Source organism: Vanellus vanellus (genome assembly GCF_965231255.1).
Source record: "Vanellus vanellus genome assembly, chromosome: 2".
Classification (NCBI taxonomy): Eukaryota; Metazoa; Chordata; class Aves; order Charadriiformes; family Charadriidae; genus Vanellus; species Vanellus vanellus.
The window spans coordinates 18,534,792-18,561,732 of record NC_138906.1 but is presented as its reverse complement, the minus strand read 5'-3'; the positions used below and the strand labels follow the sequence as shown (position 1 = coordinate 18,561,732).

Below are 26,941 nucleotides of genomic sequence, written 5' to 3'. Positions count from 1 at the left end.
ACCAGTCTCTGTTTGGCGTGGGAGTCCTGCTATAGCAATCCGTCCCCACACCAGGGCACAGACAGACAGACAGAATTTCTTGCAGAGGCCGTAGGGTGTTGTTAATGAGAAAAACAACTTACACAATATGAGTCCTTTCTTCACTTGTAACTGAGAACAGCGCCTAGCATAAGCTAAAATTTTGCTGAAACTTCAAAGAATTAGGAAGAGGTCTGTAGAAGAGGGGAGAACGTTATGCGCCACCCCCTGTATTCTGCTGGATCACTAAGAAAATACCAAAACATCACAAGAAAAGTTCCTTGTATGGCATGCATCATGTAATTAATATCACAACTAACGAAAATCTCCGTCGTGGCTTCAAGTGAAGTGGTTTAACATCCTGTGAAAGGACAGAATGACACCACACAAGCAATTAGGTCAAAAGGATAAAGAGACTAAGAAGCACTGATTCCCTGAACTTCTTGAGATCTGCCCATCAAAACAGTAAATGTTTGCTTTCCAAGACAAAACGAGCTAATAGATACACACGCTAGAATTCATCTTTATGGCCAACACTCCAGAGAAAATACTGGGGAACACTTTTGTTTTTCATGGTGAATGTATCGCCCCTGCAACACCCCTCAGCCAAAAGCCCAGCTCCCCCCTCCAGCTGGTGCTGCCTGGGCAAGCCAGAGCTGTCTATGCACGGCCCAATCCAACTTGCACATCCAGTCTTTCAAAATTTTCTCTGTTTTCTTTGTCTGCCTCTTTATGTATTGCTTCTGGTGGTTTTTTATGTGTGTTTTTGCTGCTGCTCGCTTCCCACCCTTACCGCTCTCCAACTGCTTGCTGGGCAGGCACAGCAATTCCATGTAAGGAACACGGGGAAGAGAAGCATTCCTTGATTTTTCTGTGCACAGTAACTTGCACGACATTTGATCGTACGCAGAGATTAAGTCATTCATGAATAGGGCCCAAAGGGAGGAACGACTCCAGAAAAACAACCCTCCTCGCTGGTCGTGCAGCATCCAGGACTCCGCAGTCACTGCTGCCACACTCGCAGGTCGTAGCCGATCTGGCAAAGCGAGGAATCCAACTGCAGGCTCTGTGGTTGAAATAAAATGTATCTACAGCAGCTTGGATCAATGTTTAAAAATGTTCCACGTTATTTTAGTCCAAGGACAAGCTTTTAAAATTAAAAGAAAACTTTGGCTTTAATTACAGATTAAAAGTGAAAGTTGTTTAAAAGGAATGCAGTTCTGAGAAGAACAGTAATAGAAATTATTTAAAATATAAAACCGTTCTTCTCCCTCCCAGGATGTGACAAGTCTCCTTGTAAATATTTAAAACAAAAGTTTGAAAGCAATTAATTTGGGGACAATATTTAGGGTGCTTCTGCCTTGCTGTCGTGGATCTTTGGCATAGCTCAACTTTTTCCTACATTTATGTTTTCAAGCTAAAATAAGTGTGAGATTTTGATGCGTGTCGCAATGGCCAAAAAAGAACCACAACTGTAACTTTTACCTCCTTTCCCCCTAAATTTTGTTACTACATGAGTGATGCAGCACATGTCACCACTTTATTCGTAAATGCAAAGGGTTTATTCCAGATCAGCTACGAGCAATGCGATCCCAAAGTGGTTAGGTGCTACAATGGAGAAGCTGCTGCTCTTGGGATGATTTTCAGCAACAATTGCCCATCTGAAAATCATTAGTGCATAGCAGTGGATTTTCCACATGTTCATATGCTGGACAAGCAGGTTGCCCTTGAAGAATGGTTCCCCGGGGGAAGAAGGAAAACCCAGAGAAAAGTATTCTATTGTCAGATCACGGTTTCACTAGAGCCAGACAAAAATATGGTCAAGCATTCACTTGGCTGCTCTGCTGGCAAAACTATAGGGTACCGAAATGGAGACAGCTAATGAAGAAGGCAAAGAATGAAGCTCAGGAAGAAGAAGATCTTAAAGGTGCAAAGATATTTTTTTTCTTTCAAAAAATCAGAAATAGGGTTACGTATGCAAATTCAGTGACTTTCAGATTACTGACCTTTATTTTTATAAGGCAAAAAAGGGTTTAGAAGGGGTAGTCTTTTCCCAATAAAGTATCTGATCTTTTAATTCAGCTGTGTTTGAAGCACCAATGAGAAAGTATTGAAGGAGCCTAAATAAAAAAGGGTATGAATATAACTAGGCAGTATTTGATATTTAATGCCCCATTAATCGATAATTTGGCTTGAAGGAGGAAAAAAGTTGGCAAAGAGGAATGGAATTCTTTAGCTCCTTGTTTTACTTTAAAAAAATTCCCAACGGGCTTCACTTAAACAAAGAACTTTAGTTTTCCACTGGAAAGACAAAAAGAAAATCTTGGTCTAGCATGTCCTGCCACATGCTTTAACTACACAGTAAAAGAGTATGTACTTGGATCCCAAGCACATTTCAAAAGTGTAGTATTTATTAGCTGCTCTGTTGCCAAGTTCCACTATTATCATTTTATTATAACTAAGGTATATTTTTACTAACTAAATTATATTTAGGTCTTCAGTTTAAGCATTTGAAGGTCTTGGAGTGTCACGTACAGATGACAAGCAATATATCACAGGAATTTGTTGATTTTTGCCCACCTCCTCTCCTCTATAAACAGTTACCCCGTATCTGTGATCTCAGGGCACTCGGCTTTCCTAAACCCATAATCCAGCTGTAAAGATACACAGGGGCCAAGGGAGCAAAATCCTCGGATGGAGCAGACCTCACCAAGGACGAAGGTGAGCCCTGTTACCAGATAACCCCGAGGGGCAGCACAAACCCACTTCTCCCCACTACCCCCTTCAGACACACCTTGCTCCAACCCTCCTCTGCTGCCCTCCACCCAGCTCACCCAGACCTGGCTTTTTGCTGAGACCTCCTGTTCCCAGCTGGGTTTTCATACCCAGGTGGTGGCACGTGGTGGGACCATGGGTGAGGGTGGGCAGGGGCCAGCAGCTAAAGCTGAGTTTGCCCCAGCAGAGCCATGTCCCACACCCCCCGTTAAAGGAGTTTTGGTCCTGGGGGGAGCACGGAGTTGCTGCCTGGAGGCTGTTGGGATGGGACAGAAAGAGGACGCGGCCATAAGGCAGGAGAGGGTTTCGGTGGGCTCACATCGGGGCGGGTGTTGCTGCTGCTATGAGCAGGGAAGGGTTTCTCTGAGCAGCCACGACACCCGCAGAGAGATGACAGAGATCCTCAAACCTCAGCAAGTGCAGCAGAACCATGGGGCTGAATACTGCCTTTATTTTTCCTATTTTGTGCAAGGAATGAAGGCAAAGCAGTACCCAAATATGAGCAGTTACATTCTCCGAGGGTCACAGTCTTTGATCTGTGAGCAAAGATCCCACTGAAAGCAGCTGGAGTTCACCAAACGAAGTTTGGAAAGCTTTGCAAATACATGAACATTGTGTGTCAAACCATGTAGTGTGCTTTGGGGCCAAAGCACTCAAAAAACAGACCAGATCTTGGCACCCTGGATTTCTGCTTTTTCCAACATAAAGCACTTCCAAAGGCTTGATTTGAAAACATGAATGCTTGTCCATCGATTATCAGGTGAAGCTAAAGGCACTTTGAGTCAGACATCAGAGGTAATTATTAGCCCCTTTCAAAATAAGTATGCCCAGAATCAGGAATATGAATCTGAGTTGAATGAGGTACAGAGGACTGAGAAACTTTAATGACCTTGTCTCTATATAGATCCATTACAAATGTAACAAACATAAATTAATACTTATGTGCACTTGTAGCCAGGAGAAATTATTCTCACTCACAATCTCATTAAACGAGGAGTGAAAACAGCAGCAGAAATGCTGCTAAAGGAAAGTACTAAAAGGAAAACAGGCTTATAAAGACATCTGCCATTTTTATTCATTTAAAATGTTTAAAGAAGCATTTCTTTACTTTGGGTTAGCCAACAAAAAAAGGCCTTTGCACAAAATAAAGAAGGGATCAATACCTGCAGGTCAGCCTCATCTTCTCTGCTGACCTCCAGAAAGAGGATTTTGGGCTCTGCTGGGCAAGCTGGAGTAAGCACCTCAGTGTGGTATGGGATTTGAAAGTGAGAGATCTCATAATTTGTGGATAATACAGCTGGGACCCTCCTTTCCTCTGTCTTTGCAAAGTCCATCACCATGGTGAACTACTGCACAGCTCTGAGCTGAAGGAGTAAGCACAGCAAGGCTTGAATGCCACAGATATCATCATCGTAATAGAACGCTGAGGAAATGTAAGAGTGTGTGTGTGTGTGTGCGCGCGCGCATGTATACAAAAGATTGTATGGTTTATGAACACCACTATAGTCTCTGGAGCTGGCCAGAGCAGGACAGCTTTTTTGGGTTCTCCACAAAAAGTGTCTCTAGACATCCAGTACTGCTGAGGTTCAATAATTAGGAAGCCCATAACAATTCCAATTCTGATACTGTGGGCAAGCAAGGGGCTCAGGCTTCACCCAGCACCCGTGCTCCCCCCGCTGACATCAGTCTCACAGGTTATACTGCGCTCTGAAGCTCCTATTTGAAGACGATCCAGGGGAAACGAATCAGCGACGCAGTAACCAACAGCTACACCAGCTAAACAACACGAGAGGGAGCAAAGCAGGACAATGAATTTTTAGCGTGCCCGTGTAACAGGCAATCCACCCCCCCTCCTGTGCAAAGCTGTCATAAATAGTCGGGAGCAGACCGTGTAATTTGCACACCAGCTCCAGGACCTGCTTCCCGAGCAGCCACAGGTCCAGGCTCCCCACGGCTTCGCCCACAACAGGGCAAAGCCAGAGCCCACTCCTTGGGGTGGGAGTAGCAATTAGAAGAGCAGGGACCTGGGATGAAAAGTCTCTGTGAAGTCAACGGCCGAGACAAATTCTCCAGCACACCAAGACCTCATTAAAACTGCCCACAGTGTCTAGCCCACAAAGTACATCTAGTGCAAGGCGAGCAATCCTGCTGCTGTTTTGCAACGCATTACAAAATACCTTGGCTAGCAGAAAGAATTTGAGGCAATTCGCTCCTGAAGAGCCAGGTCGTGAAGAGCCTTCATTTTTCCAGCAAACTGGATTTAAGTTGACAAATAGTAACTGCAAGAAAAAAAAGCCTGACGAAGTAAAGGGGAGACGGAGAAACCGACAACATTTAACTTGATCTTCGATGGTGTAAATCTGTCAATACCCACAAATGACCACAAGGCCATATGCCAGTTTTTACTCTGAGATACCGTAACTAAGACATTTGGCTGGTACCTCACACTGGAAAGAAAGTTTTTACATTTAGAAATGTAAAACATTGTAACATTTCAGGAATTTTGGCTACAGCCCACTAGCCAGCCTTCCCCCAGCTTCAGCTAAGGGATTATTTTGAATGTTGCTTTGCTTTTCATGCATCTGTTGCCTAAATCAATGTGGAGGCATGAGGGAGGGACTGAAAATTGGCCCTAGAAATAGCGGTATATTTTAGTGTCATAACTGAGAGTCTTGGCAACCCCTGTTAACTTGAAATGTCAGTGCCATACCAAACGATCTGGTCATCCTAACCTCAACTTCTGGCCATCAGTGAAAGAACAGAGATAGTCTCCAACATCAGGTTTCAAGGCCACTGTGAAAAATTAAGGAAAACACATTTCATGGCTTGTTGGAATTTCGCTTTACCTATTTTTGTGTGTTTCTTTTCAGCTGTTCCAGCTCTAGCTGTTTATCTGATCTCCTTCTGTTTGAATTGTTTTTACTTTTTCCAGATTTTCTACAATGCAGTTTACTTCTCCAACTTACTTTCCTGCTTTAAACTCCTGTTCCTTTTTTTTTTTTTTTATGCTCACATAAAACTCACGTATATTATACAAGCCTTCTGCGTGCTTTGACTGTTAGGACATTTCTCTCCTTAACAGATCTGAAGTGGCTATCTGAAGCCAATTTAATGCCATAAAGCATAAAAGACCTCAAATGGTCTTTAGCAATCACTGCTAATTTCCACATCTACCCCTTGTATCTCATACCCCAATTTTTAAGTTTGGGGTGAAGTAGATTAAATAAAACTGAATCCAACTCTGCTTTTCTGGTTTTGGATAATTAGAAACTGAACTTTACAGATGAAGATGAGGGATGTTTTTCTGGATCAGGTGTTTTTATGAGCACTCCCTTTCCTCCATCAGGATGGCAAAAATCTCATACACAAACAACACCCACAGGTTCCCCACATTTTCTGAATACAGTCAAGGAGTTTTCCGAGTGGCCGGGTGTAAACTCATCCGAGTCTAACATTAGTCCACGTAGAGATCCCTTTAATCCGCTTCTCAAATTGTGCCAAAACCCTCCCAAAAGCTTCTCTGTGAATACACATGGAAGATCAGAAGTCTGGTCTCACTAAACTGCTTTCATCATTACGTTTCTGGTATTCACATTATGGACAAATGACCTAAAAAAATTTCAGTTAAACGCATAAAGGAGGTTTTTTTAAGTTACAGAATGACTTTCAAAAACCACAAACCTGCAAAAGGAAATAGGATTTGCTGGATCAGATAAGATTACTAGTCTATCTGGTCAGGGACATTCAGTGTGGAGCTTTTTAGAAAAGAAAATTAAAATGGGAGGAAGTGATGGTAAATAAAGCTAATTTTGCAGTTCAGTACTGAATCAGTCTTGAAGATATTTTAAGAAGAATCCAATCAAAAATCCCACTCAAAAGAAAACAGCCTGGTCTTTTTATTTCCCTATTTTTTTCTATTACAATCAAGGGATAAAATTCTACTGTTCGCACCAGTGTGAATACAATTTCTTGCACTACCTGGGAGTGATCAAACCCTTCTTTTGGAGCAAGACCCTACAGCATTTCAAGCATTTGCCACCCACATCAAAATATTGCCATGGTAAGGAAAACGCCTGTGCTTGTGCATGTAAGCAAATGCAGAAAATCCCCAAACATTTTCTTTACTTACAGCTATATGACTGAACACAAACAAGCTGCTTTCCACTAGTCTCACCACGGGCATAAAATATTTCAAACTCCGGGGCTACTGAGAAGCTCACAGTTTTATTCAGCAGTCATCATGCTCCAAATTTACAAGCCTAACTCGGACGGTTATTACTGGGATGTACCTGCTTAAATCCCTTCCACAGATGGAAGAATGAACACTGCCCACGCCAAGTTTCAGTCTGGATTGAATTTTTACAGCTGGGTCATAAATTTGCAGATTAAAAGGGTTCTAATGGAAACACAGATACAGCCTTAACTACAGCAACATGAACAGCAGCACTGTAACACTGTGCGGGGCACAGTCCACGCTACAAGCAGAATTTACCAGGACGTTACCCAAAGTCACATTATTTCTCCCCAGCAGCGGAAGGAGGCTGGGACACGCAGGAACCCCACACCAGGTATGAAGTTTCAATTCAGACTTTTTTCCAGAAAGAAGTGAAACTTTTATGGGCTCACCATTCCTTTAAATTTACTGCCCCAGAATGTGGAAAGTCCAGCCCTTGTCCCCCCTCCCACCACCACTCCATCCCACCTGCGCCTGATTTTCCTGTCCCCTCCCGGTCACACTTTGCTGCACTGCAATAGATTTCTGTGTTAATAAGTGCCACCGAAGACAGCGGTTACTCGTGAAGATGACAGATTTCATATGTAGAAGTAATTCACTGGGCAAAAAAGAAGGGTTTTGTCCCTCTAATTTCTCTTTCTTACCCCTGCAGGTGCCACGGGCAGATGTCTCCGTGCAGGGGCAGAGCCAGCTGGAGATCCACGTGAGCCCCAAGGAGCAAAATGGGCACGTTTTGGCATTGGAGCCTGCACAAGTCTTGCTTGCAGCCCAGCACCAGGGTGATCTGCCTCTGGTCACGGCTTTGCACTCAAAAGCACTTTCCAATCAGTGACATACAAAGTTAAGTGTGTGATTTCAAAGCCACTCCTGATGGGGTGACAGCACACATCTCTGCATTTCAGTCTTTGCAAACGCTTGCGGTTTCTTCCCCTTTTTCTCTTTTCTGTTTAAAATCGTGACATGTTTTTCACGTTCATTGGCCTACATCCCCTCTTTGGCACAAACAGCTGATAATCACATTTTTCTGCTGGGTTTCCCGGGTAGGGGAAGAGAGCAGACATGCCCCAGAAGCCCCCAGAAGCCTATCGAGGGGCAGCCTCAGTGGCAGGGTCCCTCTGCGCGCACAGCGATGCAGCGCAGGGCGGTCAGGCTATGGGGACGACCCACGGGATGCAAACCCACCCTCCTGCCTGATGTCGCACCGCTCCGTCCCCGGCTGCTGCACCAGGGCTGCAGCACCCAGGGCTTTCTGCTGCTCTGCTCCAGCTGGTGCGTTTCCCTGTTATCTCATCTTGTTATCTCCCCCAGAACCCCCCTCTGCCTTCTTCCTTTGAGTAATGCTTCCTTTTGCCACACATGCAACCGCTCGCGGTGGCAGCGACTGCAGCCGGATGGTGTTTGCAAGGCTGAGGATGCCCTGGATCGGTGCAGAGCCCAGGCCGGCTGACACGCTGCGCGGCAGCCCGACGTTTCTGCTGTCAGAGATCTGCACAGAAATTCGGCTACCCAGGAAAATCCTGCTCAGGCAGCGGAAGGGGAGAAGGAATCACATGCATTTCACTAAATCAGTTTTCCCAAGCTGTAGTTTCACACAGTCTTTAAATACTCCTTAAATCAACTGCTAATTTTCTTACTAATTTCCCTATTATATTCATTATTAGCCATGCAGTCTGCAGCTAAAACTGGAAAACAGCCTGATTTATGAGCATGTGCTTTTCCATGCACATAATTTCCTGAAACATCCGCATTTGGGCTGGCCCCAGGTTTTAAGACCCAAGCATAATTCTGAAGACGTTTTGAACAATGGGAAAACGGGGATAAATATTCCTTTCTCTCTGAATCCACACCTTTGCTAAATGAACGAGGCCCGAGGCTTGCCAGGGAACAGCCCCTGCTGAGGCCTGGAGCATTGGCTAACTCTGAAGAGGAGTATTAAAATATATAGTTGCTAGCGGTCGGTGACAGCACCATACATTTTTCCTGCTGTGTCTGAGAGAGGTCTTGGGCAAACGTAGGGGTCTGCTGCTTTTTTGGCCGCTGCTGCAAATATCTGCATCGGGGAAATTTTAATGGCCTCGGAGAAACGGAGGCGGGCTGCTGTACCGGCACGGGCAGCAGCAACCTGTGGCCATGGAAACATGGCCGATCCCCTGATTTTTTTGTTCTCTCTGATTTTTCGGTCAGATGTTGTCATCTTTTCCATTTCAAATCATTCATGCAAAGAACATCTCATTCTCTGCGATGATAAAGCTGTCAGGAGTCCTGAGACGTGCTGCCCTGAAGCAAGCTGACTTGAAGAAAATCCTCTGCGGCCAAGCAACTGGCTCAAGCTACTTTTTACTGAGGTACGCAGAAAATTTGCCATGACATCAACAGAAGCAAAACCAGCAGAGGTACACACGTACCTCCTCTGCTCCGTGGGGTCTCCGCAGCGATTATACCCAAGTTATAGCCATGAACATGCTGCTATTAGAGGCACACCTGACCCACACATAAGCCCAATCTCCAGTATCTTTCATATTTTGGTTTAGAAAAAAAAATAAACACGAACCCCAAAACATTCATATTCATTTGCATCTGAAAACAGACAAAACAAGGATGCGCAGTGTTTGCGCCCAGCACCCGTGAGGAAACAAGTACTCTCTCTTCCCTCAAAACTGACCATTAAAAGCAGGGAGAGGAGAGAAAGGGCTCAGAAAAGCCAACAGCGCCAGGAGCGCCGCTTCCCTCCCGGCGGGGCTGCCTCCAGGCAAAGCTCTCCCCTGCCCGCTGGCAGCCCCCGGGTACCCAGGCTTTTGGGAAGGTGCTCTGCCCCTGGCGCCCTCCCTGTTCCCAGCCCACCCAGCGCTCTCTTCCTCCGGTCCCTCACCTGAGAGAGGTTGAAAGTGCTACCTTTCCACAGAAAAGATTCAGTTTTGATGAAGCGCTGTTTTCCAGGGGCACGTGGAAATAATCCCGACCCGTCCCCCTTGCAGCTCAAATACTGAGAAACCGAGAAACTAGAGGGAATCAAAAAACAGCTTATTTCATTTTTGCTGTTCAAACTGAAAGAAATACAAAAAGTGAATAACCAACTTAACTAGCGGGGAGCGGACAGGACCTTTAAAATTCTCAAGTTTGGGCTATCACATCTGGTATATTAAACCTGACACTGTCCCTGTAGTAAAGCCGTTTCCTTTTAATCTTTCTTTAGAAAAAACAACAGAACAGCAAATTAAACGCAATCCTCTCCTCAATTCTCAATTCCGTGCTATTTCAGTGTTGACGAATCAGGTCATGTAATAATAAAATTCCTGCAGAAATATGATCTTAACTGTGTAACCTTCAATTGCAGTTATGCTGCTGTGTGCATTTAATACTGTACTTGACATTCCCCTTTTCCATTTTGCTTCTGGATGACATTAGGATCTGCAACAAGGACCTCCTTCAGCTCTCCCAGGTTACCATTTATTTTAAAGTATCCCCAAGGTCTCCAGCACCGTTTAGATCAAACTTGCAAAAGTCGCTGGTACTAGCGGTTTTTGCGGGTCCCTCGAGTTGTTTCTGAAAACAGGTTCCATTGTGTTCGTATTATGCTTTTAAATTTTATGGCTCATTTTTAAATTACATGTTAATTTCTAAAAATGTTAAATTGCGAGGAAAAGTTGGCAAGGACCACACAAAATCACAGCACTGTTCTGCAGCTTGCATGTGTCTCTCTATAGTACTTATGTGCATGGCTATACCCTTACATTTAAGTGCTCTGTATGAATGTGGGCCTGATCCTGCAGCATGCCGAGGGTCCCATCAGAGGTGCTCAGTGCCCTGCAATAAACGACCCAGGACCATGCCTCACAAATCACAAACTTTGCAGAATCCAAATGAAAGAAAGAAAGGAAGGCGAGAGGAAAGCAAAAGGCAGTGGTAATGAAAACATCAGAAACAGAGCACACTCCTGAGTATAAACGTCTAAAAATAGAGATCAAACATCTTCAAAAACCAACCAGTCATTCAAGAGTCTTTTTAAAAGGCACCCTCCTTTCCAGGCCTGCAAGTCTTTAGCTTCCTCACTATTTTTATTTGTTCTGGCTTTTCTACTGTGCTAAGTAACACATAAAATAAAATCAATGAAAATCTGCCTACAGAAAAGTTAGAAAACTCCCTATCCTGCCATTTCATCTCTCTTTCTCTCATTTTAATTTTTGCTTTCGTTCACCAAACGCAGCTCACCAGACAGCGATATCCCAGAAAGTTGGGATTTTTCATTTCCTTGTTCTATAACGATGCAGAACATTTTGTTCCCGCAGGTGAATGACGATAGGGTACTCGCAGAGCACCGCAGCACGATTACAGAAAAAGTCAGCATTTTAGTGATCCGTAAACCCAAGACTGACGTTGCCGCTTTAGATTTACGTCCAGCCTCACTAGAAACATTATTAGATCTTTTCCTTACAGATTTCTGGAGTGCTTGTTGCAGTCGGCCTGTTGTTTCTGCGTGCGCTCGTACAACAAACACAGATAGGCAGGTCTGGTTTTAGTTATTCCTGTCACACAGAGACCCTGCTGTGAATGACAGCGTGCCAAGGAGTTAACGAAAACTTGTTCTCCATCATGGATTTTTAACTAAACAAAAACACAGAACCAAGCCTTTCGGTGGTCAGTTTAAGACACATATTTGACCAATTATAGATATATTTATATATTATACCTGAGCTAGGATTAATCCGAACTGAAATTTTCAGCCTTACGTGACATATACGAATTTGTTCACGTTATACACATAAGCATATCACCTTACGACAGAAACGCTTACGTATGTGACATATCCGAGTACGGCTGCACTCTCTCCCGGCTGCTGCATCCTCCCCGCGCCGGCCGCCCGCACCACTTCCCACGGCAGCTCCCCGGCTCCCGCGCCGCGCAGCCGGCGCGGGACGGAGCAGTGCGAGCACCATACCTGGGAGAGCCCCGGGATCGGGGTTTGCCGCTCCCACCCCAGCATTAAAGCTGCTTCTGAGAAGCTCGCAATAATCGTGCAGGGGTATGAAGTGAGGCTGCTCTCCCGACAGTGGGTTATATAGCCTGTCCTTGATCTTTACGCGGGATTTCCCGGTTGCCTGAAGCTAGAGCAGCATATGGTCCCGTGTTTATAAGCATGTTAATGACCGAAATGGGAAACTGTACAACCCGTTTTCCTTATAAACTTTAAACTGCAATTTCTTGGTTTTGTCATTGGACGCTGCACTCATGCCCTGTTAATTCGGCGCACGCTGTTGAGACACACGTGGCCACACTAACCCCGGGCACTCTGTGAGCGGTGTCACTCCGGACACACTGAGGTACCTGAAATCGGGGTCTGGCCCATAACATGAACCAGACGTGGTGAGTAAGCTTTTTACTCACGATCTGCTACGAAAAGTTGCTCTCCCAGGGAAGCACCATAAAGAATTTGCTTCCACACCGATGAGTGCCTGCTCCGAGGAGCACAGCAGCCTTGCCAAACGTCTCTCAAAAATGAAATGTCAATCAGTTTTCACTCTGTGCTTTTTGAAATACTACTCAAGATGTCTTCATAAACTAAAACATCTAGCAGGGACTTCCCAATTCTGCTTCAAGCCTTTTGTGTTAAAAATTAGCTGCTTCACTTAACAGAAAATTGCAGTGAGGAGCTCTTCGTAAGTGGCGATATCTCACTTAAAAATACACTTGCTGCTTTGAGGAAGGTGTGAGTGGTACAGTCAGACATACCCTGATATTTTGCTTATCCAAAACGGATTGCAGCTATTTTTGAGAACAGATACACAGGTCTGCTACACGACTGCACTGAGAACTGCCATCTCAGGTATTCAAATTACAGAGAAAAGACATTAAAAAATAAAATGTCCTTATTTATCTCTTTCTATCTAACAATCATTTGGATAATTTCATCTATTTGTAAACAGATTTCATGAATGGATGATAACTTGAAAATATCTGCTTTGTTTACGAAGGGCTCATTTTCTGCATGTTATAACATCATCAGAAAATCATTAACGGGACTGTAATATTGTAGCTGAAATAAGCCTATTTTTACCTGTTTTTTTTCCTGATTGTGCACAGATATATAGGAAGGATATAACAAATAATACAGTCTGTGCAGATGATGTTTTTCTTTCTATCAACAGGCTACTGTTTGTCTGCTTTGGAAGTCTAAAAAGAATAAAACTAGCTGCTGGTCTCATCAAAGGCCACAGTACTTCAAAATGTTAACAAAGATATTTAAGAACTGACTTAACTACGATCTCAAGACGAGTTTCAGGAATGTTAGTTATGAACTTCTAGGACAAATATACTGGGTTTTAGTCATTCCAGCCCAGCCTGTGAACCCACACAGTTACTGTGTGCCTGTCTCAGCCGTCTCATTAAGGACTATATTTTTCAGTGCAGTTTGAAACTTGGCAAGAAAAACTTAATGCAGTAGCAAATTTATTACAATTTTTAAAAAGTCATTGGGTCCATTTTTAAGTTATGGTATAAAAGCACAGAAAAACAGAAGTTTACATATCTGAGCTGCTGCATCTGTTCTTGAGTAACTTTTCACTTAAAAATAAAACTTGGCAGACAATACGCCCATAATGCAGACCAAATGCATTCGGTATGTTGGGGGAAAAAAAAAAAAAAAAAAGCTAAATGAACAGAGAGAGTTAATTTTGAAACTTACTCATCGTGCATGCACTACTCTTGCTCCCCATGAGATCCCGTTTCTCTACAGGACCCCCACTCGCACCTTGGTCATCCCCTGACAATCTGCGAGCGCCAGCTTCCTCCTACCCCCACCAGAGCCCACAGCCTCCTGAAATCCTTGTGGCCCCATCACATGAAATGGGCCAGGAAAGCGAGGGCAAAGGCTGCAAACGTGAGAGGTGGCAAAGGCGAGGGGCACCCAAACCTGCCTGCCAGGGAAGGCAAGGGGAACCAAGTACAACATCTAAATCTGTATTAACTTTAGTGCAAAACCCTCCAGTACTTGCCATCAATTTCCATCCATCCCAAAAGTGATGCTGCCCGCAGGGTGGTCCCTGACAGAATAAGCCCCCGAGAAAGGCCCCGGGACAATATGAAGGGTCACTGCAATGGGTGGAAACGTGAGACGCTGGCAGAGACCTCCAGAGCTTGGGATGCAAGACTTCATTTATTTTTTTTTTCAAAGATAAAGGGACAGCCTTTGCCTTATGTCCCCAAAGAAATACAGAACAAGCTTCACAAGAGGAGCCTTCCAGCACTCCCTGCCCCACAGGGACCTGAGCAGGTCCTGATCTTCCCCTGATTTACAGCAATTTACTGGCATGAACCAGACAGTCCCATGTGCCGCCTTCTGACTGGTAACACAGCAGATGACATAAATCATGCTTTTATATTTTTATTGATAAGATTAAAATAATAAATTATGTGTAACCCTTCAAAAAAACATTAAGCCAAGATATTTAATGGCCAAGTCTGTGGCCCCTTAGTTGAGCGTGCTGTGCCTGCAGAGTGATGCAGAAATTGGTCTAAACTAATCCATGCATTGCTAAGAGATGCACGAGCACCAAAGGGCCACACACCGGAGAAGGCTCTGTGAGGACAGAAAAGATGCTGTACAACCGGGGAAGATGTGCACGTGCACTCCATTGGGGGGCATACAGCTCGCGTAAGTGCCACAAACAGCCACCTTGAAACTTCAAAGCCCTCCTCTTCCTTCCCGCTGGAGCCATGGAGTACTTCAGCCCTCTAGACCTCCCTTATTGTAACAGAATGCTCAAGAGTTTTCACCTTCTTAAGGCTTGTCTTAGTGCTGACAAAACTGGCCTGTGTCATTTCAAAAATCAGCCCCATAGCTCCATTCAGAAAGCAAAGCAGCTTCGTTAGTGGTCAGTAACAGTATTTAACTTCAATACTGCTGATAGAACTTCTCCAGTGAATGAAAGGTTGGACAGGAGTGATCCACTCTCACACGAGAGGATGGACAGAAGTTATCCATCCTCATACCAGAGGATGGACAGGAGTTATCCGCTCTCATAAAAGGCACCATCAGGTGACACTCATTCCAGATGACACCACCCACCAAAGCTGGCTGTATTAGAAATGATGCAGAAAGAATTCCTTACCTGTCCGGTAGACAAAATTGCCTTCTGTCTCTGATGATGACGGAGACACCAATTCCTCCTCAAATTCATTGGAACTAAATGAACCAGAGTGATTCCTTTGCCTTGTTTTTTCCATCATAGCCGCGTTAGTAGCCATGACATGTCTCAATGAGTCATTTAGGTAACGATTCAATAAGCTGCTTTTGTATTTGGGGGGTGACACGTAATCCTCATTGGCACTTGTTTCTGGTCTCACTCCTGTTTTTATTACTGAACTTTCAGTTTTAATTACAGTGTGATGAACCGGTTTGTTATATCCCCCTTCATTCATATGGTTTCTTGGAGGATTTTCTCCATCTGAAAAGAAAGGAGGAAAGACACAGTAATGCGTCAAATACCTAATATTTAACAAGAGGCTTTCTCTACATGTTTTAAATTGCTATAAATATAACTAAAAGTAGGCAAAGAATTTTAGAGTTCAGTATTGGAAAGTGATTTTCATTTTCTTCTGTTCACACGTTGCTCACAGTAGTTTCCAGTGTTCTCAGATGCTCCAGCTATTCCAAATTAACTAAGAGTAGAAAACAGTCTCTGGGTCTAATCTGTTCATGAGCAACACAAGGCAGGTAAAAAACCCCAACTGGTAAGTACCCTAAATCAATGAAAAAAAATTCAAAATCTGGGTGAATAAACTGATTTCTTACTAGGCTAACTTGAAACTTGCTTCTTCTGAAGAAGTATACGCTTCATACTTAAGCGTATTTGCATACACTGTACTCTCTCAATTGTCCTGCAACCAATCTTTTAAAGGGAAGTGCAAACCAAAGAAATGTGAGGACAAACTGAAATTGGAACAGAGAGATTTGAAACTGAATACAAATTGAAGCATGTTCTTCTAAAAATTCACCTACACATTTCTGACAATGTTCTGCAGCATTTGTTCCTGTCAGTGTATCTCCATATCACAACCGACTGAAAAAAGCACCCACAGACAATACAAATGTTCTATTAAAAAATATAATGTGCTATTTAAAAAATTCCGACATTTGTTAATTTGAATAAGAAAGAGAATTTCAGTGCACCTTTTAAGGAAAACGTTTGCTGGTGAAATACATAAAATAAATACAGTAATAGTTTACCATATAATAAGCCCCACTGAAGTTAATCAGATTATCTTGTTAATGAGATTCTCTTGTTAATGATGTGATATTGCTATAGCCCTTCCATCAAGGAAAGTAACAGTTGAGAGATTTCTCTTTTCCTTAAACCAACAAACGCAATCAATTTTTTCCTTTAATGCAGATTAAAGCAACAATCTTGTCAAATGTAATGCACAAACAATTCCCTTTCTGGTAAAAATGCTATACGGAATGGGCACGTAACATGCAACCACACTGTCACCCCGATTAACCTACACAATCCCACTTTGCACGGCTGCATGGTAGCTGCGGGCCAAAAATGGCACCTAATTCACAAAAAATAAAGGCAGATCCACTGAGGGCATTTTGTGAGAATCGGAGCTAATTTAGGGTATCTGATACTTTCTAAACTTATTTTATTCAGTTCAAAATTGATAGAAAGAGCGTCAACAAACCTTCAGAGCATGAGTCATCGCTGCTCACGCTGAGTCGTTCAGCATTTCCTTGAACATATTTGTTGTACAGTTTTATTCGTAAAGCCCAGCTAAGGTCTGGTTGCCTGACAGTGTTCTTCAGGCGACGTCTTGCATTGGCAAACCAGTTTGATACCTGCATACAAATGAATGTATTAGTTTCTCTTGAACAAAATGCAACAAGTAAACAAACCTAACTCACAGAGTTTTCATAAGTTTTATGTGTGCCCTAAGAAAACGGCAACCAACATGAACAGTGAAACTATCACTGAGCAGAGCGGGAACCTCAGACAGGTTCAGGCTTTCCATCCTTCCCAAGTGTTAGCAAACCATCACTATTAACAAGGTTTTAATTAAGGTGTCCCAAAATACTCATTTTATCTTTGTCTTTCTTTCATTATTGTTTTTTTAAATAGTGCCCTGAACTTTCAATACAAATCTTTGATATATTACTAACATCCTAAATTAAAATGAATAGCTAATGTTAAATGTTAAATGAATAGCTAATGTAATATTTGCCTCCGACATCTATGTAGGCTACAATAAGGCTGTTGAACAGAAAAACCCATTCTGAATTTGGTTATATAAAAGCCCAAATTCTCCCTCGCACCTTATCAGTAGTCCGACAGCGAGTGGGTATCAGGAAAGTCTTGCACAGAATATAACCTGCTTTGAATCACTGCGGAAATCAACTATTGGCTCTACAGAGCAGCAGCTTTTATGAACCCTTTCTCTTACAGAAACCCTGAAAAGCAGTGAGGATGCGGATACCTCACAGTGACTACTAAACAAGAGACTGGCTTGTCTTCCTTCTCAGCTGCAGAGCATTTTCTAGTGTTTGACATTGCAAAATGGATACGCGTTAGTACCCCTCTACCATACAGGGTGACCACAAAGTCAGGCTCAAGCACAAGGATTTCACACTGCTTGAGGAGCAAGAGGGCACGGGATAGTCTTCTGTGCCAGCAGTGCTAATCAAACCGTCAAATGGGATGTGTGTACTTGCAGTGACTTTGCATGAAAGCATACCTGAGAAAATGCTGGCCTTGATTCTACCGTACATTAAAACACCCAAAATAGAAAATACTGATACTGACAGAGTGACCTTACCATAACCTTACTACGAGCAAAAGCAGAGGCAAGCTACCTTACACTCTAACAATATTTATTTAATGATAAATCAGGTCTTAAAAACGCTGTTTACTCCTTGCAGGAATAAGTGTATTTTGACATGACCTCTGCAGGAAGGAGTCAGAGTAGCATTACTTGTAAAGGAGAATGCAAAGAATGTCGAGAGAGTCTATAACACTCCTCACATCTTTGTGTTGTGAAAGTGCACACAGAGGAAGCTGAGACGACTACTGCAGTCATATTCTGACCTGGGAATGATCATACCATTTCATTTATGTTAACTTGTAAAGCAAGTTAAGCAAGTTTTATCGATATATGTTTATGTTACCCTACCTACTGGAGAGCCAAACTGTAGACATCAGTATTGGATTTTGGCCCTAGTTTTGTCATCTGTCTATTGTAGCTAACATATAAATCACACATAAGTATTTGGCTAATTATTCTGGATTGATAATCTCTTCTAGGGTGATTACGAGAAAAATAAACACTATCTGCTTAAAGGAAAAGCAAAACTTCAGTTCAGAGTTGCACCCAGAACTTAGCAGGGGTGCCTTAAGCCTGTCACTTTGATTTTACTTAAAATCACGTTTACATGAAACAGGGTTCCACCAAAAATAGAGTGAGCCCTGGATCAGCGCTCAGATGCCAAACACATAACTTCACAAACCGTGTAGTTTACCATGACAGGTTAGAAGACCAAAACCGTAGCTGGCAGAGAAGAGTAAGTAATTTCATTCTCTTCCAAGGCTACTTGTTTATATTCATCATATTGACACAGCAATCATTACAGTAAACCAGAAAGGGTGGGCTGGAATCCATCCACTTTCTAATGCTCTTAACAAACTCACTCCAGACTGCTCAGCTGAAGCAGCAGTCACCTGGCTGCTGCTTGATTTAGTATAAATCTGAAATCAAGTATGTAACGATAGAGATGGATCAATCCAGGGTCTCACTGAATATTACAGCAGTTACTGCAGCACCTTACAAAACTGACAGCTTTCCAACATCTCACTAGAAAGAGGTTCATTATGCTCCATTTTATTACATACTGAAATACTTCATCAGTGAAGTGCCGTGTACAGAAGAGACAGATAGGGTAGTATTAGCGTGACTCATACATAAAAGCAATTAAATTTAGCAGGAGGGATTTTTGCATGGTACTCTTGGTTTATTTTGGGCTCATTCTTCCCATGCCAGCGCTTTGCTTTCTGCATATCAATATGAAAAGATGAGTCATATTTTAAGTCTTCTGCTATGAGAGGGGGAAATAGTAGTATTTGATCATTATAAAAGAAACCGACGTCAGCATTTACAAGAGGAGCTTTCAGCTAAAGCACCAAGCAGCAAACACTCCAGAAACTCTTATCCCAAATGCAATTACAAAAAGGCTGTTAAAGCTGAAGGGAAGTAAGGCAAACCCACTTAAGAGATTTTTAGGCTAGATCTATGGTGCGGTATCTTGGGGTGCTTTCCTGCTCTTGGGCACTGCTGTACGTCGCTGGAAAACCCTGATCTCTGACATCAAGAGATTCAACGTCTCTCCCACTCTTCAGTCCTGGACAACCTCCAGGTGTGTGGACTGGCAGAGGCTGCATGGCCACAGGCTGTACCAGCCAGCACGCTCACCCCACACTCCACCCACCGCCTGGGTTATTACAGGCTGTTCCTGGCTCCTTTAAAGCCAAGGACAGTTTTGTCATTAATTTCAACCAGCCCCAAATGTGGTCTTTAGTCTAAAGTTGCATGCCTACTGCTGTGGGTCCCACTCACACGACAAGTGCCTGTTTGCATCACACTTACTTAAGCTATTACAAAAAAGAAACAGCCAAAGCTGCCAAAAGCCAGCCACCCTTTACCATGGTCCCAAGTTACACTACTCTGACCTCCAATAATAATAATAATAATAAAAAAAAAAACAATTATTTACATACAAGCCAGTGGGAAAACTTTGTCTCAGAAATCTCTCAAAGAACTAAGTATCTTGAGAAAAAATGCACGATGAAACTCACTCTTCTTGTAAAGTAACAATTGTGTAGTTCTTCAGGAAGGAAAAAGACCAAAACCCAAGGAGAACGACAATAGATGTGCTTTCCAGCACTCGTATTTTACAGCAGCTCAGTCATTCCCAAAGAGCATCAGGTACTTATATCAGCATCATGAAATATTGACCCTCTGGCTTTACTTCTGAAGAGACTCTTCAATTTTATTGTAATTTGTTCTGCTTCACTGCTTAAGAATGGCCAAAGTTTCAGAAAAGGAACAGAAATCAAGCGATTCTCCTCCTCCAGTAATCCAGATATGCCTTTATGAATCTGAATAATATTAAATCCATAGCAGCACATGACCAATATATTAATCCTAGTATTGCAAAAAACTTCTCTTCAACAATACGGCCATTCATATTTCTTTCTGGAAGGAATATACAGCCATATTTCTTTTTTATTTCACAAGAACATCTAACCCAAAATTTAAAATAAAATAAATCAAGCACTAAGGTAATAATACAAACGCAAATGTAGCATATTAATAGCATATTAATAGGACAAATTATTGGATTCTGAATTGGAATCTAATTGGAGTAAAACATAAAATGCCTTTTCAAACTATATTGCTTTCTTGGTTTCCTGCTTTGGCAGTTAGGGAAGCAGAAAACTTTGGACTGTTGGACTGAAAGCTGCAATAACATTTGCCTTGAGGACTCCCGAAGACCTTGTTGGCCTGATCAGGACTAAGTCAGCCCAGAATTTGCCCCAGGTTTTGCTACTGGTTATTAAGAAACAAGATGATTTATGATTCCTGCAAAATCCTACCTCCTTGAAAGAGTTTGACTTTCCTTCTGCAGTACTGTGGGACACGCAGCTGAAGAGCCCCTTTGCTGCCCCACTGCGCCCAGGAACAGGGGCTTAAGCCAAAGTAAGTCAGGTGGAATAAATTCATTTCAAATCAGCCAACTGGGTCTCACATGCAGATACTGTCCTAACAATAACAGTAGAAAAGAGGGCTGGATGTTCACCTCCTTGTCTCACAGAAGGATCAGGTTTATATATGCCATAGTAGTGCAAAAGCTCTGTTGGATAGATGGTACATACTGGGATGAGGTTCATAAGATGAAAGAAAAGCACGTGGAGAAAAGTTAAAGCTACATTTTCAATATTACTGTGACCAACATCATCTTCCAGGCAGCTGCTAAAGACCTTTTCCAAGGTCAGCAGTCAGGCGGAAAATAAAAAAACCCAACCATTCATTCCCTAAAGGGCATTTTGGCGGAAAATCAAAGGGATTTTCAACAGTATCTTTTGTCTTCCCTTGGGCTTCCAATGACAAGGTGTCAGCACACGAGGGATGCTGGGACGAGGTAATAGCTGTCAGCAGACAACAGCCTCCACAGGAGTGGAGAGCTGCGAGCGCAAGTGTACGTTCCCACCAAGAGCAAACACTGCGGGACGGCACCAAGAAATGGAAGAAGAGTAGGAAATATAAGACAGGTCAGTGAACGTGAGGGCATGAAACCCAGAAAAAGCATCATACACTGATTCCTGGTTCTCCAAAGATGCCTGGTGTTACTAGATTAGAAAAGCAATCACAAGAGCCCCTGGTTGATGCTTTTGCAAAGTGCCCCTCTGGGACAGAAGCAAAGCTTTCCAGCAGGTACCGGAGCCCAGTCCCGAGCCTGCTCTTGGTTATACCGCTCCGCTGAAAGAGCACAGCGTTCGGGGAAGCTATTTCAGATGTACCCAGCGTGACTGAGATCACAGCCTGGCGCTTTCTCTCTCTCTCTCAGAGAACAAGAATTTTGATCTGGATTACAGTCTTGTTCTTTCTGGGCATCTGAAAATGAGATGTGGGGCGTGTGTTGTTTTGTTCTTCCAGGCTGAGGAGTTACTGCTGGTGCCAGACATATGTATTTACCTCTCATACAGATGCTATCGTATTCCTGGATTAAAAGAGCATTGCACCCAAATGATGGCAGAAACATCTGGGGTTTCTTTTTGATGGTGTGCTTCTGTAAGTGGAGATAGATGTGCTGGTTTGCACAGCTCTTTCAAATATTACAGTTCATAGAAACGAGGCTGGTCAAATTCAGCTTCAGCATAAATCCACTGGAGGCATAGGGGTCTAACAGAGATAAATGTAGCCCTCCATGGTTCTTTTTTATTTTATTCTATACCTTAAGTAGATCATAAAACACAGAGTAGTGGCCATGGCTCACTTGATGCTTTTACAGAGGCTAACACAGCACGTTCCCATCTGGATTTATCAAAGCTGCCACGAGAGAAATACTGTAAAATCCCACCATTTTTTCCCCTTGTCTGTTCATGCCGTGGCATTTACAAACGAACAGAACTCCTCAAGATGTCATTAATGTGAAAGGCTCCCAACGTGTATTCTGGATGTATGCTTTAAATCTCATGTAAAAATACAGGAATATTCTAAAAGCCATAGCCCAATAAACTACTATTGAATTGTGGCATTGAATGGTAGTGTTTATGTAACCATATTTTTAAAAATCTGAGCAAACCTTTCATGTATATTTTTTAAAAGCAAGAGAAGTTGTTTTAACTATATCTTCCAGTTATAACTGGCATTTTCTGAGACATTAATATTATTTTTGTCAAAGCTATAGTGTTGTTTCTAGTGCAATAGTTTCACAGTGAGGTACTAAAGTGTAAAAGTTTCCCATTTTGCTGTTACAAGGATTGAAGTTCATACCACTGGCTTTTTTTTTTTGCAAGAGTACTCAAAATAATAACGCTGAATTACCACCTCCTTTTTCTAATACTTCATGTTATTTTGATATTTTCATGTCCTTTGCAAAGTGATACATAATGTGTTAGGCAGAGCGCCGAGGACCCAATCCTGCAAACACATGGGTTTCACTTTATGCACCTAGCAGTAGCTCCCAGTAAGGAAATTAGATTATTCACAATGCATAAATCTTTGCAGCATCCAGAGCTGAGATAGCATCGCTCAGCGACCAACAGCATTTAACCACATATTTCAATAGAGTGCCAGATGGCAAAGAGAACAAAGAAGTAAGATTTATAAACATTTGCAGCCGACTTTATACCTCTTACTGCAACACAACTGCCAGTCATTTCAGGGGAGTTTTACCTGCGAGCAAAACAATTACTCCCCATGTCTAATTACACTGTAATGATAATTCCTGCAAGAGGTGAAGCACAGTCACAGCACGCCGAGCGGCTGCACACAGTGGGGACGGTAACGCTAACGTCTGTGCAACAGGTGATGATTATTATCAGAACAAAGTAACTGTTTCCATTCGAGCCCATGTTCAAAAGGGAAAAGAGTAACTCTCTACAACTTCCTCAACAATTCATATTCTGTGCTGAAATCTCCCATTACTGGTTTATTTTTTCACCAGAAGATTTTTAAAGACTAAGCAAAAAATATTTCCACTGTATTTATGAACGAGATTAAAGGCAGAGGGGCTTCTTTTCCTCGGAGTGAAAGCACACACCTTTTGCCGATTACCTTTAGCACTTCCCCGGCCAGGATCACCCAGAGGTGGGAATTCCTGTTAGGGGGATAGAGTCCAGCTGGAGGGGGAGCCCTGGGGAGGGCGGAGGGAGGGACGAGCACAGGACCCCTGCCCTTGCTGGCCTCACGAATGCCGCCACTGATGCCCAGTGCTGCCCCTCGCCCAGTTCACGGCTGATGCCGTCCCCCTCCCTCCCGTCCGTAAAACGCCCCAGAGCAGCCGTCGGAGGTGGGAGTAGGGGGGGGTCCCTTACCTGCACCAGGGTCATCTGGGAGCCGAGGGCCAGCAGAATCTTCTCGGTCTTGGTGGGGTAGGGGTTGTCGCGATGCTTGTAGAGCCACTGCTTGAGCGGCCGCGCCATGTCCTGCAGCGCCTGCCGCTTGTGCCGCACCTTCCCGCCGCTCTGCCGCGCCCTGCCGCGGAGAAGGGGCGCTCAGGACCGCGGCCCCGGGCACGCCGCCGAGCCCCCCCTGCGCGGCCGCCGCGGGAGGTGGGCAGGGATTGCGCAGGGATGCGCACCCGCCCGCGGAGCGCCCTGCCCGGGGGAAGCCTGCTCGGGGGAAGGGGAGTCTGCTCCGACCCTGGGGTGCGCCCAGCCAGGGGTCTGTGCCTGCCCGGGGGAAGCCAAGCCCCGTCCCCGCGGGATGCTCGGGGACTCTCTACGGCCGCAACCCTCGCCCCGGACCGGCTCCTCAGGAGAAGGCGATACCCGCAACTCCCCCAAACTCCCCGGCGGCGGGTCTGGCGGAGGGGACCTAGAGGGGAGGGCTCGGGCCCGGCTTCGCCCGCCCCGGGCGCCGGCCGCGATGATGTTGCGGGCCGGGGCGGCTCCACCCCGGGGATTTCAGCGGGGTCGGGGCTCCGCCGGTGCGCGGTTCGAGTGTCCCGAGGCTTTCGGTGCTCGGCATCTGCCCGGCGTGTGGTCGGTCTGTTCACAGAGGGGTCAGGGACCGCCGCGCACCCCTGCATGCTGCGGGCCGCCCCCGGGCCCAACCGAGTCTGCCCCCCGCCCGAATTTATTTGCCAGTTATATTCAGAGAAACCCGCGGCATCGAGCATCTCCCGGGTCATTTCGCTGCTCGGAGCCGGCGGCGAGGAGTGCTCTCGGGGGCGGGGGGGGGGGAGGGGGGATGCAGGCGTGCCGCTGCCCAACGCCGCCGGCAGCGACGCCGAGCAGCCCCCAAAGCCCCGCGCCTACCGGGGGAGAAGGTGAAACCGGGGTGAATCAAACGCAGGAGAAGAAAAAAAAAAGGGGGGGGGGGGGGAGAAAAGAAAAAAAGGGTTGTTTGGAAAAAAAAAGTCCGCAAATAAAAAGGGAGTAAAAAAAAAAAAAAAAACAAACAAAAACAAAAAACCGGGGGAATCAGAAGGAAAACGCAGAGGCGGACTGCGGCCGGCGGCGCGTCCGGCAGGCAGCGCTGCGCGGGGCGGCGCGGAGGCTCCGGGAGGCGGCGGCAGCGGCGGCAGGGGGCGCCACGGGGCCGTGCCGGGGCCGGGGCCGGGGCCGACCGAGTCGTGCCGTGCTCCCTCGGCAACACAGCTCCGCCGCGATCGGCTCCTAATAACATGTCGGTGAAACATAACCTGCGTCCTACCAACCAGCACCGCCGGTAAAAGTACGAGCTGATGCAATCGTTAAGGTGGAAATTCGGCAGTAAAAACAGCTCCTGGGGATTTCTCGGTTTCGGTGCCTCCTGACTCCTTAGTCTTTACTTTGTAAAGCTAACCCGAAATCCCTGGTCCGCGCTAGCCAGTTCAACCCTTCGAGCTCCGGCTGACAAGCCGCCGGAGCTAACACGTCCTCTCATCACCTCCTATTTCACCTGTTCCAGCACAGAAAAAAAAAAAAAAAAAAAAAAAAAAACACAACGAAAAAAAAATCCCCAGCCGCAGACGGCTCAGCCTCAGCTGCCTTTTTAGCAAAAACGATCCTAACATCACCCTGCCCAGCCCTTGACTGGCAGCAACCTAGTTTTAAATCCCATCGCGGGCAATGCACCGACAACGCAGCTCTTTCCCGTCCGATAGCTCATCTCACCGCAAACCACGACACCGGGACGGCGGAACAAGCGCCGGGGGCCGAGCAGTACCCGCCCGCCTCAGCCCCGGCCGCGGCCGCGGCCCGGCTGCCCCGGCAGCGCCGGCGGGGACCGGCCCCGCGGCCGCCCCGTCCCGCAGGTTTCACACGTTCCGCCTTGCGCTTGTGTTTTGGGGGGCTTTAATTACACGAAGCTCCCGGCCAAACCGGACGAGCCCCGGTTTCCCCGGTTGGAGGCAGAGAGGGGGAGGTCAAACACGGCAGGACAGGAGCGCTCTGTCTGGCACATTCCAACCCAATCGGACGCCTGTGCATCACCTATTACCGGAATTTCCCACCGTAGCTGTAGAATGAGAGTCCCAGAGAGCACGGACCCGGGAGCGTCGGGGAGGACCCATCTAGAAACCCATCTCACAACCCCAAACCGGTTACGCGGCGGGGCCGCCCCGCGGAGCCGATGCGCGGCGCGGAGACGAGCGCACGGCATACCCCGTCCGCCGGTTGCGCAGGCTGAGGCTCTCCTTGATGGACGGGCTGTCGGGGAGCAGCACCTCGGCGTGGTGCGGCCCTTCCACCACCCCCACGTAGGGCCGGCCGCTCCGCTCCCGCTCCTTGGCGTCCTCCTCGAAAAGCACCTGGCCGCTGAGCTTGCTGAAGACGATGGTGTTCATGGTGGGGGGGCTGGGGGCCGCCGTCGGGCTGGCCGCCGGCTCCGAGGTGCGGGGGCTCGCTCTGCGCTGCGGGGAGGCGGCAGCGGTCACCGGGCAGCCGCGCCGAACCGCCGAGACCCGCCCGGCGGGGGGCGGGGGGGGGGGGCAGCGCGGAGACACCGGGCGCCGCCTGCCCACCCACGGGGGGGGGTGTCAGCCCGCCCCTCCCACGGCCCGGCCCGCTCCCATGGCCCCCCCACCCAAGCCCGGTCCGTTCCTGCGGCCCGGCCCGCTCCCACGGCCCGGCCCGCTCCCACTCACACCTCGCCGCCAGCCTCCGCTGCGCTCCTCGCTCCGTGTCGCAATAGTTCGGAGCGCGGGTTTTCTGTTGGGTTTGGTGTTTCTCTCTCGCTTGCGCGCTCGCTCTCTCTCTCTCCTTTTTTTCCCCTTTCCTTTCCCTTCCCTTCCCTTGCCCTCCCCTCCCTCGGAATGATTTTCCCCTTCCCCCTCCCCAAACGGGGAGGGAAACAAACTGTTTTTAACGACCACCAAATGCGCAGAGCCGGCGCCCGGAGGCACAGCCGCTGCGCAGCCACTCGCGCTGTCGGGACCGCCGCTCCCCGGGGAGGGGGCACCGCCGGCGAGGGGACCCCGGCAGCCCCGGGGAGGGCACGGGCCCCGCCCGGGCAGCGCGGCGTCGGGGGGCGGTGCGTGGAGGGGCGGTAGGAGCCCGGCGAGGGGCAGCCGAGGGGACGGCAGCGCACGGCTGGGGCAGTCCCCGGTGTGCACGGGGGGTCCCCCGGGGAAGGCGGCTGAGGACACCGGCTGGGGTCACGCTGCCCGCGGGAGAGACCCCCGTCGGGGACGCGGGGCAGAGCCGGTGCGGCGGCAGCCGTGCT

General features: G+C 46.2%; 1 protein-coding gene across 1 annotated transcript in view; it reads right to left on the bottom strand.

Annotated features, from left to right (window-relative positions):
- MKX (mohawk homeobox) overlaps window positions 1-26,063 on the bottom strand; it is a gene marked incomplete at both ends in the record, with an annotated part of 45,545 nt that extends 19,482 nt beyond the window's left edge. Inside the window, 4 exons of the mRNA XM_082479440.1 lie at window positions 15,133-15,468; window positions 16,706-16,859; window positions 23,608-23,767; window positions 25,882-26,063. Of these exons, the coding sequence (XP_082335566.1) occupies window positions 15,133-15,468; window positions 16,706-16,859; window positions 23,608-23,767; window positions 25,882-26,063 (832 nt within the window). The remainder of the gene's footprint in view (window positions 1-15,132; window positions 15,469-16,705; window positions 16,860-23,607; window positions 23,768-25,881) is intronic.
- Window positions 26,064-26,941: the final 878 nt, after the last annotated feature.